Source organism: Muntiacus reevesi, chromosome 6, assembly GCF_963930625.1.
Source record: "Muntiacus reevesi chromosome 6, mMunRee1.1, whole genome shotgun sequence".
Lineage (NCBI taxonomy): Eukaryota > Metazoa > Chordata > Mammalia > Artiodactyla > Cervidae > Muntiacus > Muntiacus reevesi.
In genome coordinates, this window is record NC_089254.1 from 108,407,797 (window position 1) to 108,423,990 (window position 16,194).

At 45.2% G+C, this 16,194-nt stretch overlaps 1 protein-coding gene and 1 pseudogene across 1 annotated transcript; one reads left to right on the forward strand and one right to left on the reverse strand.

Annotated features, from left to right (window-relative positions):
• The first annotated feature begins 6,579 nt into the window (after window positions 1-6,579).
• Window positions 6,580-8,184, forward strand: CCT8L2 (chaperonin containing TCP1 subunit 8 like 2). The gene has a single exon (XM_065938533.1). The coding sequence runs from the start codon at window positions 6,580-6,582 to the stop codon at window positions 8,182-8,184; it is 1,605 nt and encodes a 534-aa protein (XP_065794605.1).
• Window positions 8,185-11,749: 3,565 nt separating this feature from the next.
• LOC136170387 (large ribosomal subunit protein eL43-like) lies at window positions 11,750-12,087 on the reverse strand (annotated as a pseudogene).
• Window positions 12,088-16,194: the final 4,107 nt, after the last annotated feature.

The window sequence follows — 16,194 nt, forward strand, 5'->3', positions numbered from 1 at the left end:
TGTTTTCTTATTTGGGCAAATACAGTTTGATTTCCAGAGCCTCTTCTGACTAAATCATCGTTTTTTGAAATGAGGACTACAATAAGAATTTGAATTCCTTCAGAGTTTGGTTCCTGCTGACTTTTCCACGTTTAATAAATCTACAGTTTGAGACTGAGGAGACGCTGGCTTGGTAAATACAAACTTTAAGTGTCTGACTTTGTACATAGAAATACAACATGTACATGACTAATGATAAATGTAAGAAGTGATATTTAATGCTTATTATTACTCATGCTTTTTCATTTTCTGTACATTACAAACATACTTTCAAAAATTGGATTATCGATCCAAATGTTTATCTTCGTTAAGTACTGCGTTGAGAAGAATCATTTCCAACTGTGTGTTTCATATGCACAAAATTCTACATCAGGGCAATTTACTTCAGTGTACTTGTCAGCTCTTTGGAGAAATTAAGGGTCAGAAATGTGCAAATTGTAAGTCACTCCTGCTGGAGACAAGTTTTAAAAGGAAACACCTAGGGATTGGGAAGAGAAAAGTGGGTAGGATAAATGGAAGGGTAGAAACAGAGGCTGTGCTTCTAGAAACAGAAGATGATGAAGGTAAACTTTTGCTGCTGTGAGTAGACAGGTGACTGGAAGCTGTTTTAACAGGACTGATGGGAGGCTCATCAGCTTGAACTTATTGAGGGCAGAGCAGGCAAAACATAACCTGGGATGCAGAGGAAGTATTCAAGGAATACTTATTCAACATAAATAAAGGTCTTTCAAAGGTTTTTCCGTCTCTGTCATCCAAATTACACAGCTTTGAGACCACAATGGCAAAGATCCAGGAGGCAGGCAGCTGAGGTAGGTTCCTCAAAATTATAAAATCAGAAAGTCAATGAGCATCTGGAAGGACCAAATGCAAAAAAGAAAAAAAAAATAGAATGCCTTCTTTCTAATAAGTAGACATGTTAAATAGGCACCTTAAAAATACAGTAGGTATGCAACAGTGTTAACAGCAATTAACTCTAAAGGGCTGGACTTGCACTTCTTACATTTTTTCTATATCAGTCTTCCAGAGCAGATGTAGTCTAATCACAAATATATATTAGATGTTCAAAATGTGGATGGGGAGTGAGGGTTGTTATCTGCAAAAAAGACAAAGCAACATCTCATGAAACTCCAATAAGCATAGGAGATTCTCAAAGAGTCTAACATACAAATGACGGAATAAAAATTCATGATACAGTAGACTTTCTTACTAATTGAAGGTCTATAAAATGTCACTGATATGTCTTTCTTTAGAGAGCAGCCTTTATCACTTTGCTTCAGTGAATATAAAAGTATTTATGAGGCTTTCCCATAGGTTCACTACTAAATGGTATCTCTCTCTTTTTGTATTCCCATAGTCTTAAATTCCTCAGTGTTTTAGGAACCAAACTTTTATGATTGTGTAAAAAGACCACTAAAATGTAAATTCTAGATCTTATAAAATTTCTGTTCATATTTTTACTATTAAAGTTGCACTTCAAAAAGTTGCAGTAATTGCTGTCTTTTTTGGTCCTTTATTTTTCAGTGGGGGAAAAAAATGTTTTTAAAAGAATTTCAGAAAATAAATAAATAAAAGAATTTCAGCCACTTAAAATGAGTTCATATTTAGTCCACAGTGCATTTTTAAATTTAAAAATTCATATTACATTACATAAGTTATCTCAATAACATACCTGTGTACATGTACCTGTGTGGTGGAAAAATTAAGGGGAGAAACTGAGAAGGAAATAAACAGAATAATCACCTTCAGAAATAACTGTGTATCAGAGTTTGAGATGGTCGAGAGCTCATTTTACAGAGATATGCATCTGGCCCTCTAGGGTTCTATACTTCAAACCTAGCACTACTGAACAAGACAACCACAAAAAGGGTGTCAGGCAACTGAAAAATAAACATGGGAAAACACACAAATAGATTAAATATTTACATCTGCTGTGTACAAGACCATAGTTTTAAAAGAAATGCATCTGGGGATGTGGGGGAAGGGCAGGGGTGGGAAAAGGCAGTAGACAGGCCCGCCTAGTACACACACACTGTCTTAGGTTCCTTGCTGCAGCAATACCCACGACTACTGTTATTAGCTTCCTATGGCTACTGCAAAAAGCGACCCCAAATAGGCAGCTTAGAACAACAGAAATGTTTTCTCTCACAGTCCCAGTGGCTAGAAGTCCAAAGCCAAGGTGTCAGCAGGGCTGGTTCCTCGTGGTGGGCTCTGGGAAGTGTTGGTTCCACGTCCCTCAGTGTCAGGGGGGACGTGGACGTGACAAGCAGTCCTTGGCGTGCCTCAGCTTGCAGATGCACCTCTCCTACCTGCCTCCATCATCATTTGGCATCTTCCCTGAGTGTCTCTGTGTCCTCCCGCGTGCTGCTCCCCTGTGTGTGTGTCTTCTTGTAAGGAATATTAGATTAATGGTCTCCATTGATGTGGTCTGGAGACTGGTGGTCTCCTCCACCAGTATGACCTCATCTTAGTTAATAATTACATCCACAACAATCCTACTTCCAAATAAGGTCATATCCTGAGGTTCTGGGAGAGAATGTGAATGCGGGAGGGCAGGGGAGGAATGGGAATAGTCAACCCAATATAACCACCAAACAGCCTATATTGATGCCTATCCATCTTAGCAGATCACAGTGTATGTTGTTAGAAATTTTTATATGAGTTAACTGCATGCAAGCTCTTCTTGATGCACACAAAAGTTATTTACATTATTTTACATGGAATCAACTTATGCAAATAAATAAAATCAAAGTGAATTTAACAATGGTGTCCCCAAAGCTAAGTCACTTCAGTCGTGTCTGACTCTGTGCGACCCCACAGACGGCAGCCCACCAGGCTCCGCCGTCCCTGGGACTCTCCAGGCAAGAACACTGGAGTGGGTTGCCATTTCCTTCTCCAATGCATGAAAGTGAAAAGAGAAAGTGAAGTCGCTCAGTCGTGTCCAATTCTTTGTGACCCCATGGACTGCAGCCTACCAGGCTCCTCCGTCCATGGGATTTTCCAGGCAAGAGTACTGGAGTGGGGTGCCATTGCCTTCTGCGTGGTGTCCACACAGTAACAAGTAAAGTTGAGATTCAGTAGTTCCGTGGTTGGTTTGATCTGTGTAGAGGTACATCAGAAAATTTCAGTTCAGAGCTTCCTTGGTGGCTCAGTGGCTGAGAACCCACCTGCCGACACAGGAGACACGGGTTCCATCCCTGGTCTGGGAAGATCCTACATGCGGCAGAACAGCTAAGCCCATGCAACGTAGCTACTGAGCTCTCATGCTACAACTACTTAAGTCCATGTGCCCCAGAGCCTGTGCTCCGCAACGAGAGAGGCCACCCCAAGGAGAGGCCCAGGCACTGCAAGGAAGAGTAGCCCTCCATCACCTCAACTAGCGAAAAGCTGGAGCAGCAACAAAGACCCAGCAAAACCAAAAATATGGACATGGAACTTACAGTCCCAGGCATCGGCCTTCAAGTTGAGTTCTAAATTCCTCCACATGTTTCACGAGGTCCTGGAGAGTCCCTGCCACCCTCCAAAGTGCTACTCTTCCTTTGGCCCACCACTCCTGTGAACTCCAGTCTTCAGGGCTATTTTTGGTGGGCTCCAAACCTCCCTAGGTCGTCCCAGCCCCTCCCAGCCCGCCAGCCCTTGGCCAACTCCCACTTCCTTTTTTTCCCCCCTTCAACTTTCTGTTGTTGTTTTAGTCGCTACAATGTGTCTGACTCTTGCAACCCTGTGGACTGTAGCCCACCTGCCAGGCTCCTCTGTCCCTAGGATTTCCTAGACAAGAATACCAGAGCAGGTTGCCATTTCCTCCTCTCCAGGGGATCTTCCTGACCCAGGGATCAAACCCACGTCTCCTGCATCTCCTGCATTGGCAGGCAGATTCTTTATCGCTGAGCCACCTGGGAAGCCCTTCAGCTCTATTTAGACTTCACCTCAGTCAGGGGGAGAACTGACCACCATTCTCGCCATGATGAAGGTTGCAGTCCCCCTCGATTCCTCTACAATACACATCCCCTCCCCATCACGGCTGTCCTGGCCGGTAATGAATGGCCCCCTTAGCTGTCTGCTTCCCAGCCTAAGTCCACAGGAGACCACCCCTCGTGTCTGCCTTACTCACCTTCTATGCCTATGACTCAGCAGAGGCCCAAGAGAGTTGCTGAATAAGTAAAATAAATGGGGAAATGTTACGTTTAAGAAATACAGCTAAGATGATCCCTTATAGGAGTATTTAAGTTTAAAAAAAAAACTATTTACATCGAGGTATACAAGTATACACCCATACTTTGCTACATTGTTGGTCTTTACATTTTACTTTTCTATAAGGAAACAAGCAAGTCCTCTTTGCCCCCTATAACCAGCATTCATTATGTGACACTCCTCAGCACTGGATTTCAGAAACGGGGCATAGAGGATCACGCCTTTTCTAATGGAGTCTCTAAAATTTAAAAGGTAAAATAGTTGCCCACAGTCTTCTGGCAACATAGTATGTCCTTAGAAACACTTCTCATCCAAGATAATATCAAGGGGGAAATTATTGCAGTCAAGCATATACAATATGTATCATGTAACCCGCTTATGTAAAACTGTGTAAATCCACAACAATCAATATATACATATGTACATAAAGTAATAATGTTCATCAAAATATAAACAAAGACTGTCTCTGGGCTGGGATTCCAAATAAGGTTTACATTGTTATTTTTCCTTTTAAGTTGTGTGATGAATGGCTATCATTTTTAGGAAAGCAATCAAGTTGTTTTTCAAAGAACAAGTTTTTCTCCAAATTTTTTTTTTTTTTGCCTTGATTGTATTTAACACTCATGTGACATCCTTTTCCTTTTCTTTATTACTATCCGCTTGTCTGTGGAAATATTAAACCAACACTCAGCAAACTATCACCAATCCCATAAAAACAAAAAAACAAAAAAAAACCAAAAAAAAACTTTCACCAATCCTGCCTGGTATAATCAGTTTCAGAGTCCTATTTTTTAGAACTTTTCTTTTTTTTTTTTTTTCATCTGCCATTAAATGAAGTAAAAACGGTTTTTCCAAATGAAAAATGGTTTTCCTCTCTTTCCCTAATCTTTAAATATTATATCAGAGTATAGCTGATATTGTGATAGTTTCAGGCGGAGAGCCAAGGGACTCAGCCAGACATATCCATTCTTCCCCAAACTCCCCACCCATCCAGGCTTCCACAGAACACTGCGCAGAGTTCCCTGTGCTGTAGAGTAGGACTTTGCAGGTGATCCATTTTAAAGAAAGCAGTGTGTGTATGTCTACTCCTTAACGATCCCTTCCCTTCGTCCTTGCCGGCTGCTAACCATGAATTCCTTCTCTACGTCTGTGACTCTGTTTCTACTTTATGAATGATCATTTGTGTCAATTCTTTTTAGGGTCCCCGGATGTCACATGTCTTTCCCTCATCTTAACAGCCAGGTTCATCACCGCCAGCCAGCACGCCAACACCTAAGGAAGCCGTACTCAATTGGTACCAATCTCTTTCCTGCACTGGTCTCACGTGCCTGCCATCTTTGTGTCCCCAGTACACTGAACTATGAGCTGGATGCTCATAAATACTTGTTACACAGACTTAAAAAGAAGCAACTGTTACTCCAGGAGGTGCCACCTGCAGAAAGGAAGGAGCAGGAGAAGAGACGGAGGTCGGGAGAAAGGAGCTCAGATCTAAGGGCGGAGGAGGGCTGGGCCACTCACTCTGGTTTGCCGCCCTCCTCCGCACTCTCACTCCTCTGCCTCCGTGTCTACTACGTGTCTACTACCGGCTGCAGGCTGTCGCCTCTTGCCCTTCCTTGTCTCCACCCGCCTTTGCCAGGTCAGTCACTGTCATTGGGAAGAGCTGTCCCACGCGGGGCAGGCTCTCACGCCTGCAGCTTGAAAAACAAACAGGCCAGCAGACACCGTAAGGAACCTGATGAGGATAAGGTAGCCAAAGAGGCCGGGCACACAGGTAGCTGAGGTGGTTAGGGTTACAGAGGACTGCACAAAAAGTAAACAAAACTGTTTCCTCCTCAAAACAAACAAACAAACCCCAAACCAACCAACCAAACAGGAGCCACAGCATCACCCAGAATCTGAAGAAAGTGGGTGTTTTCCTTTGGTTTTCTCTTCTCTGTCCTCATCTGTTGTCTCCAAAGTTTAAAAGAAACTCCGGGGCCTCGGGCACCGGTATCCTTTCTCTGCTGGACAACAGGCCTGACGGCCGCCTGCCCCAGAGCCTCCCAACTCATGGTCCGTCCTTCTGTGACCTCATTCCCTGCCTGGTTCCAAGTGCCACTCTGTGACTTAATCGAGATAAAATCTGTTTCGGCACACAAGCCCGGGAGGCCCTGAGGGCTCGTCCCTTTGCAGATAACTCGGGGGGGCGGGCGGTGGTTTTAGGGCTGAGGTCTCAGCAGATCACCCTTGTGCCTGCTTCTCTAGAGACTGCATTTCCCACTGACCCCTCGAGAGGCTTCAAAGATAGTCTCCCTGGGCGCCTCGCGGCTGTTGTAGCGCGTGTGTGCGGCCCGTAGAGCCGCCGCGCATGCCATGGACCGCAGAGCGCCTCCAGCTGCACCAGAGCTGCCCCAGCGGCTGCCGGCCGAGGAGAAGCACCTGCTGAGCAGCCTGGCCGCGGCGCACACCTTGGCCCGAGTCCTGAGGCCCTGCTACGGGCCCCAGGGGCGGCAGAAGCTCCTGGTCACCGCCAAAGGCGACACTGTGCTCACAGGGCACGCCGCGGCCATCCTGCGGGCGCTGGAGCTGGAGCACCCGGCCGCCCGGCTGCTACGGGAGGCGGCGCAGAGCCAGGCGGAGCAGAGCGGCGACGGCGCGGCCTTTGTGGTCCTCCTGGCCCAGGCGCTGCTGGCGCAGGCCGAGCGCCTGCTGCGGGCCGGCCTGCCACGCGCCCAGCTCCGCGAGGCCTACGCGGCGGTGGCCGCGGAGACGCTGGCCCTGCTGCCGTCGCTGGCCGTCCGCGCGCTGGGGCCTCTGGAGGACCCGGTCTGGGCGCTGCGCTCGGTCATGAACACGCACGCGCTCTGGCGCACCGACCACCTGGCCGGGCTGGTAGCGCATGCGTGCTGGGCCACGCGGGAGCTGGACGGCGGCTTCCGGCCGGAGCGCGTGGGCGTGTGCGCGCTGCCGGGCGCGCGGCAGGAGGACTCGTGCCTGCTGCCTGGTCTGGCCCTGCCCGGCAAGCCCTGCGGCCAGGTGACCATGGTGCTGAGCGGCGCCCGCGTGGCCCTTTTGGCCTGCGACTTCGGGCCGGCCCGCTCCCTTGCGCCGGCCACCCCCCGGCTCTCCAGCCCCGAGGACCTGATCCGGTTCCGGAAAGGCAGCGAGAGTCTGATAGAAAAGCAGGTGGCCCAGCTGGCCGCTGCGGCTAACGTGGTGGTGGTCTCGGGGGACATCGACGAGAAGACCCTCACGCACGCGGACAAGTACGGCCTCATGGTGATCCAGGTCGCGTCCCGGCGGGAGATGGTTTATCTGAGCGAGGTGCTGCACACCCCTCTGACGCCTTACCTCCTTCCTCCGCTGGAGCCAGGGAAGTGTCAGAGGGTGTACGGGCAGGAGCTGGGAGAAGCTTTGGCCGTGGTGTTTGAGTGGGAGAGTCCAGGCACCCCTGCCCTCACCTTGGTCCTCAGGGGGGCCACCGCCCATGGGCTGCGGGGGGCCGTGCAGGCCGCCTACAGCGGCATTGACGCCTACTTCCAGCTGTGCCAGGACCCCAGACTGCTCCCCGGAGCTGGGGCCACAGAGATGGCCCTGGCGAAGATGCTCTCGGAGAAAGGAACCAAACTGGAAGGGCCCAACGGCCCCACCTTCCTGGCGTTCGCCCAGGCCCTGCAGTCTCTTCCCGAAACCTTGGCAGAGAACGCGGGCTTAACCGTCCCCGACGTGATGGCAGAAATGAACGGAGCTCACCAGGCTGGAAACTTCCTCATAGGAGTGGGGGTCGAGGGGATAATAAACGTGGCCCAGGAAGAAGTGTGGGACACCCTCATAGCCAAAGCCGAAGGACTTCGAGCCGTGGCCGACGTGGTTCAGCAGCTTCTGACGGTTGATGATGTTGTCGTGGCCAAGAAAAGTCCCGAATCTCCGCAGGACGCGATTCCTGAACCCAAGAAGAGGCACGCCCGTCCCCTGTAAGAAAAAGGGAGCCCTTGGAAAAAATAAGTGGCAACATCCTCAATAAAGTGGGGTCGCTAAGAAGGGCGCTGCCACCCCCAAAAATGAATGCTTGCCTTGTGTTGCCTCCAAGTTTGGTGCTATTTGAGTCCATTTCTTTAGTTAAAAACAACATATAAAGAATCATAAGCAGAGTTGTCCTTCTTGATTTACTTCCTTTCCGATTCTTGGCTTTTTTCATTTCCTGTTTCTCTCCATCAGGTTCTGTACCTTCCCTCCAAGAAAAGCAAGATTCAATCCCATTAAAGATTTTTAAATTGAGTAACTGGATTTGGGGAATGTAAAAAAAAAAAAAATAGTGCAGGTATCTCTTCTCAACTATTTTGAGTATTCCTGCATGAATTCAAATATATGTGAATTTCTATCCAGATGTCACTGACAATCTGAGAACATCAGTTTCAGCTTAAAGGAGTGGCCACTCATTTCTGTTGTGATTACTTGTAAAAAGGGAAGAAGAGTAAAATAAGGCAAAAAAATCAATAGAAGAAAATGAGGTGGGAGGCAATATACATCCTCAGCATGTATAACAAAAGATAAGAACACACTCCTTACAACCACACACAGCTCTGGAGGAGGAGACGAGTGGTGGGGAGCACCTGGCACCAGGGTGTTCTGGCCAGGCTGTGATTATGACAAGGTGGTGTGCTGTGCTGAGTTGCTCAGTCGTGTCCAACTCTTTGCATCCCCATGGACTCTAGCCCACCAGGCTCCTCTGTCCATGGGATTCTCCAGGGAAGAATACTGGAGTGGGTTGTCATGCCCTCCTCCAGGGGATCTTCCCAACCCAGGGATTGTCTGAGCCACCAGGGAAGCTGGTGACCTGGGCAATAAAGAGGGGTTTGAGTAGAGCCAGAGCATGTTACCCAAAGCCTTTCCCACTTAGCCATCTGAGTTTCTCTGCCTCTGGGAAGAGAGCAGCATGTCGGGGTAGAAGTGAGGTGATGGGAGGCTGCAGTCTCTTAGAATCAAAACAAAAAAGCTTAAGCATTTGGAGAGAGAACCAAACTCCAGAAACAGCTGTCTTACAGAAGGCAAAGATTCTCTGAAACCCGGAAGCGAAATCCTGAGAATCTGTTAGTGAACAATGGATGGTGGATGAAAAGGTACAGAACTAGACTCGCTGTTAGAAACTTCAGATCTATACAACATCCTCCGTGGGTGGGTCTGTCCTTGTTTTGTCCTCAATATTAAATCTTAGCAAATATAACTAAATGCTCTCATGTTTCTCCCCTGCCCTCAGGTTCCATATTGTTCTCAGAGTCTCAAATTCCATAATCATAGTGATTATGACAGAGATAGTTAACTTTATAAACCAGTTCAAAAGTACTTTGTACTCATTTTATTTAATCATCAAAACAAACCTAGGAGAAAGAAGCTTGTTATCGCTCAGCTGCCGGAGACACAATTGAACTTCAGAGAAATTAAGTGATTGGGCAAAGTTACAAAATAAATAGAAGTGGAAAACCCATTCTCTTATTCATTATTTTATTGCCCCAATCAAATTTCTCTGTTGTGTTGTTTTCATAGACATAACCCCTATGATTATGAAGAAAGTGTGTCTCAAAATGGCCCTTGGGAAATGTACAATTAGTGTTTTCTAAATTAGGCAAAAAGCCATATTCATTTTGCAAAATAAAGATGGCTCCTGCTCACAGAGAACGTTTTAGTTATAGATCCAAGACATATGTAAGTCAAATAATGTAACTTAGTATCTTTTAAATGCCCTAACTTGGATACACAAGTGATTTTTTCGATAATTTGCTTGGGGAGAAACCATACTGTAACATTACCATCTCCTTTCCCCTAGACAGACAGATACACACACACACAGACATACACACAATTATGTATATATATATTTCTCTATGTATATATAGAAACAGAAGTAGCCTCACAGACACAGAGACCAGACTTGTGGTTGCCAAGTGGGGTGGGGTGGTGGGGTGGTGGGGTGGGAGAAGGATAGACTGGGAGTTTGGGATTAGCAGATGCAAACTATTATATACAGAATGGATAAACAACAAGGCCCTACTGTATAGCCCAGGAAACCATATTCGATATCCTGTGATAAATCATTCTAAAAAAGAATATACATATGTATAACTGAATCACTTTGCTGTACAGCAGAAATTAACACAATACTGTAAATCAACTACAATTAAAAAAAATTGAAGACTGATCAAGAAAAACTGTGAAGGGACTAAATTTATCTGGAATTAACTAAACGAAATATTCTACCATCAGGGAGAAAGGGAACTGGAAAAAGAAATTTTAAGATCATTTAATTATAGAAACCTTTTCAACACATTGAGCTTGGGGCTTGGAAATTCAAACTTTCTACACATGGAAAGACCGAATGAGAATTCAGACACTCTAGCAGAGTTTGCCTTTGGTTACTATGAAGCTAAGTAAGAGAGACTACAGTGGCAGTCTTTCTGTATCAAAGCACAGATTTGAGATGCCGTTTTATTCATCACACAGGTGAAAAACAAAATCATGGCTATCTCCACAAGTTTTCTTCTAACTCGATGAATGCATCAGAAAGGAGAGGTGGATTCCGGCAAGCGCCTCTCTGAACTTCACTGAACGCGCAACGGAAAACGTTTTCATATCCAGATCATTACACATTTTAAAAACATCTTTACCCCTGTGTATTGTCTCTGGTGCTCCCTGACTCCAGAAACTAGCACTGCAGAGACCCCCACTGTGGCCGCGTGCCTGAGCTTGCCCTCCAGGGAAGCACCCCAAGCTCTGGCCGAGCACCCCCGCCCCCACCCCCAGCATCGAGGAGAGGTCTTGCCTGTGTAGATGTCAAATACTACACGCTTCACGTTTCATTCCTACATTCACTTTGATTGAAAACCTCCTTCTCCCTCAATTTTATTAATGCAATTTGTTTACAGAAGTTGTAATAATCCATTGCAATATTGTCTCATGTGAAAAACAGTTTACAAAAAGACCTGAATGTTTTTCCTACATTAGATTTTAACCTGAGAAAAATCTGCACTTCCTATAATTTCTGAAACTTAAATAGAAAACATTTCAAAATATACCAAGATGTTACTGAAATTTAGTCTCGCTTGAGATATAATTGACATATTAGTTTTAGCTATATGGCAGAATGATTTGACACAGGTATATATCATGAAACAATCACCAACGATTAGCTAACATGTATCACCACACGTAGTTACAAGTGTTGTGTTTTTTTTTTTTTTTTTTTAAGAAAAATGTGTTTATTTATTTGGCTGCATCGGGACTTAGTTGCGGCCCATGGGATTTTTGCTACACAGGTTTAGTTGCCCTGCAGTATGTGGGACCTTAGTTCGCCAACCAGGGATCGAACCCAAGGGCCCTACATTGGCAGGCATCTTCTTTTCTGTTGTTGTTATATAAATTAACCCACTTATTACAGGCTAGCAACATGATCGGGAGAAGGCAATGGCACCCTACTCCACTGCTGTTGCCTGGAGAATCCCAGGGACGGGGGAGCCTGGTGGGCTGCCGTCTATGGGGTCGCACAGGGTCAGACACGACTGAAGCGACTTAGCAGTAGCAGCAGCAACATGATCAAATGGTGACACTCCCGCCGGCCCTTCAGTTCCTCCAGTCTTCTGACGGCTGACTCGCCTGTGATAGCAGAGGTGGTGCTGTGGGTCCAGCGCCACCAGCTACTGCTCTCATGCGGGAACCACAGAGCCAAGTGACCCCAGCGCATCTCGTCATCTTGGTTTTCCCACAGAAAGAGCAGGTGTAGTTGGCGTGCTGGCTGAGTTCAATTTTCCTCACCATTTTCCTGAGGGAGGCACCGGGATTGGTCCTGTATTTACCCATGATTCTGACGTCCTCGGTGCGTTTCATCATGTTGCAGCAAACTCGATCCAAGCCCAAGAGCTGTAGGCATATTAACCACTGGACCACCAGGGAAGTCCCCGATTTGTGTGTGTGTGGGGGGGTGTGTGTGTGTGTGATAAGAACGCTTACAATCTATTCTCTTGGTAAATTTCAAATATACAATATTAACTAGAGTCACCATGTTATTACACCCCAGGACTCACGTGTCTGATAACTGGAAGTCTGTCCTTTTGACCTCTTTCACCCATTTTGCCCACTCTCCACATGTACCCCCAGTGTCTCCACATTTGGCAATCGATAATTTGTTCTCGGTATTTGAGCTAGTTTTCGTTTCTTTGCTGTTGTTGTTCCTCATATAAGTGGGTCATATAGTATTTGTCCTTCTCTGGCTTCTATCACTTAGTATAATGCCCTCAAGGTCCATCCATGTTGTTGCAAATGGTAGAATTTCCTTCCATTTTATGCATGATTAATAGTCCACCGTGTATCTATACCACTTCTTCTTTATCCATTCATCTACTGTTGGACTCTTAGGCTGTTTCCACAGCTTGGCTATTAGAAATAATGCCGCAATGATCATATGGGTACAGGTATGTTTTCGAGATAGTGATTAAAACTGTTCTTCCCCAATAAATACCCTGAAGTAGAACTGCTAGATTATACAGCAGTTCTATTTTTAAGTTTTTGAGAAATCTCCATACTATTTTCCATAGTGGCTGCACAAATTTACATCCTACCAGAGGAGTATAAGTCACTTTTCTCCACATCCTCACCAACACTTATCATTGTCTTTTGTTTCTTTTGCTATCTATTTATTTGCTGCATGGGGTCTTAGCTGCGGCTCACAGGACCTTCGATCTTCATTGTGACATGCTGGATCTTTAGTTGCAGCATGTGAACTCTTAGTTGCAACATGTGGGATCTAATTCCCAGAACAGGAATCGAGCCTGGGCCCTCTGAACTGAGAGCAAGCAGTCTTAGCCCCTGGACCACCAGAGAAGTCCCTGTCTCTTTGATAATAGACAGGTGGGAGGTGATAGCCCATTATGATTTTCTCTTTTAAATTTTTATTGGAGTAGAGCTGATTTACAATGTTGTGTTAGTTTTAGGTGTACAGCAAAGTGTATCAGTTATATATATACATTTATCGATTTTAACATTATTTTCCCATATAGGCCATTATATTTAGTAAGGTTCCCTATGCTATACAATAGGTGCTTATCAGATATCTACTGTATACACAGCAGTGAATGAGCAGTGACTTATCTATTTTATATATAACAGTGAGTATATGTCAGTCCCAGTCTCCCAATTTATCCCTCCCCTCCCCATTCTGATTTACATTTCTCTGATGATTAGTGGTGTTGAACACCTTTTCATGTACTCAAATGTTGGCGTTTTTATGTCTTCTTGGAAAAAAATGTTCAGATTTTCTGTCCATTTTTAAATTACATTGTTTGTTTTTTGCTTTTGAGTTGTGTGAGCTTTTCTTTGAAATTTAGTCTGTATTCAGATGTTCAGCATCACATCACAGAGGTCCATCCATAGAGACTGAGGTGTTAATGTCACAGTTCGAAATGATACTTTCCTATTTCTGTGCAAATGCTTATTTTGCCCTATACGATGATAGGCACTAAGCAGGAGAGAATGAGAATATCATCAATGATTTGAAATATAGAAATAGTAATACAACATTTATTCAGAGAAAATATTGTTTCATTTTACTCCATTTTCTATTATATTACAAATTCATTAGATATAATTGCTTTTCTCCTCCCGCCGACATTTTATTTTCTGTGTTGTCTTTTCACTTGGTTTATTTCAAACCCCTAAGCAACCAATTCTTCATTTCTTTTTGCCCATGGTTTCTACTTCTCCATCAGTTTAATGGGCTCTCATTACAACAAGTAATTAATATTCTTTGCTTGTTGTCTCTGGCTTCTTGAAATGCCTGCTCAACCTTATTCTTTTCCATCTTGGGTGAGTTTTTTGTTTTTTTTTTCCTCTGGCAGTTTTAGAAACATGATTCTCTATTTTCTCCCCAAGATCTGGATTTCCTTCTCATAAATTACATTTCTCCTCCTTTGGAAGTTCGCCGGTGGTTCAGTGGTTAGGACTCTGTACTTTCACTGTTAAGGGCCTGGGTTCTATCCTTGGTCTGGAAACTAAGATCCCACAAACCAAGTGGCCAAAAAAAAATTGTTTTTTCTTAAATTTCTCTTCTTTCTTCCACTCTCTTCAGCATTTTGTTTTCATAAAGTTTTTCTTCTACTAAACTCTCTTATTTTGAACTTAACGAAATAATGGGTTTCTAGAAGTGCTGAGAGTCCAAAATTTTCTTCATTCTTCATAGTAAACTGTGGAGAGTTCTAGAAGTAAATGTAGCCATTTATATTTCAAGTAAGATTGGGGGACATTTGGATTCAGTATCGCAACTTGAACATGTATTCCGTGCCAACTCAGTGTTAGGAACTACCCAGATACCAGGAATTAACTTGGCCAACAGGCAAGGAATCTCAATCAGGCAAACTTGTCCTTTAGAGATATTAGAAAGTAGACGGAAGATAACTAGAAAAGACAAGAGTCACATGCATCTCTTGCTACAGCCACTGACTCATGACACTGGGTAGATGATCAGCCTATGGAGCGAGTGAATGAAGAAGCTGTTTTGAAACCTCCTGGATGGTATGGGGCTGTGTAAACACCCAACTCCCATCCCCTGCTACAGGCAGAGGAACTGAATGCCTCCTCACCTTCCTTGGAATCCACCAGCACGCTCCTCAAAGGGAAGCTGGCTCCTCAGAGGGACTGGCACTCTGGCCAGTCTCAAAGCCCTCTCAAAGCCGCCCTGCAAGCAGAGACCTGCCGATCTACTCGACAGGTTCCGCCTCCCATCCCAGGGGTCAGATCTCTGCCCCCTCCAACTCTCTCCCCTTCCTTCCCTTGTGGCTATTTCCTCCTATCAGTCTCTTGCATGAAAATCCTGTCTTGGCATCAATTTAGCAGAGGACCTGATCTGGTCCTCTGTAAGAAATGTAAGATTACCTTGAAATCTAGATGTGTTCTCCTGAGTGAATGACCTTCCTCTTCTCAAAAATCACTCAAGGAGAGATAACTTCAGTTTATAACCAAATACCTCACCAGCCCTCCCCACCCTCACAGCCACTCCCTACACCACTCCCTAAGGGAGCAGCAGTCCACACCCCACACCTCCCCCACTTCACCTAACCAGACACACCCCTTCCTCATTTGTAAGTATCAATATTCATCTCTTTGAGGCAAGTAAGCTTATCTTTTGAATATACTATCCCTTTCTTCTCTTACTAACGCATTATTACTACATTAATAATAAAATGTCTTGCATAAAAACAGCATTTTTGTTTCTTTCCTGAGCCCTTTATTGGAGAAGGAAATGGCAGCCCACTCCAGTATTCTTGCCTGGAGAACTCCATGGACAGAGGAGCCTGGTGGGCTACAGTCTGTGGGGTCGCAAAGAGCTGGACACAGCTGAGCGACTAACACTGAATCCTTTAAAAAAACATTACCTCACCTGATCCACATAGACACTGTGAGAGTAGCCAGAACCAATATGATCAGACCTACTTCATAGACGCAGAAACTGAGACCCAAACTAATCTTCGGGGTGGGGGTGGGGTGGGGGTCAGTTTCCAAGTCTGCCCAGTGAAGGCTTGAACCCTATGATATCTTAAGTCTTCTTCTACTTGTAAAATGGTACGATTTCCGTCATTTGTCTGAAGTCACAGAGCTAGTGGCTAGTGGATTAGTGATCTGAGATGAAGATGAATTTTCTCCCACACAGCCTTGTCTTTGCTGACAACTGCAGTGGCTACCATTTCTTAGCTGGCCCTGTTTGCCTGGCCCTGAGCTAATTGCTCACAGGAGTACTGCAGACGCCTATCAGCACCCCAGTATCTAAAAGTATGTAGACTTCAGTTCTACACTCACTTATCAGGAAGTGACCCCACCCTTGCTTTAAGGATATGCTCTGGTTGGCTGGTTAGTTTAACCTGATCAAGGCTTTCCATTCTCCTGGCCAGTCACCGGTTGAAGGCCTGGGCCAGGGGGTCCAAGCAGAGTGAACTGGAGGATTCTGGC

What these genes read in the sequence shown, in the direction of transcription:
- CCT8L2 (XM_065938533.1), top strand. Translation starts at nt 6,580, where the DNA reads ATGGACCGCAGAGCGCCTCCAGCTGCACCAGAGCTGCCCCAGCGGCTG.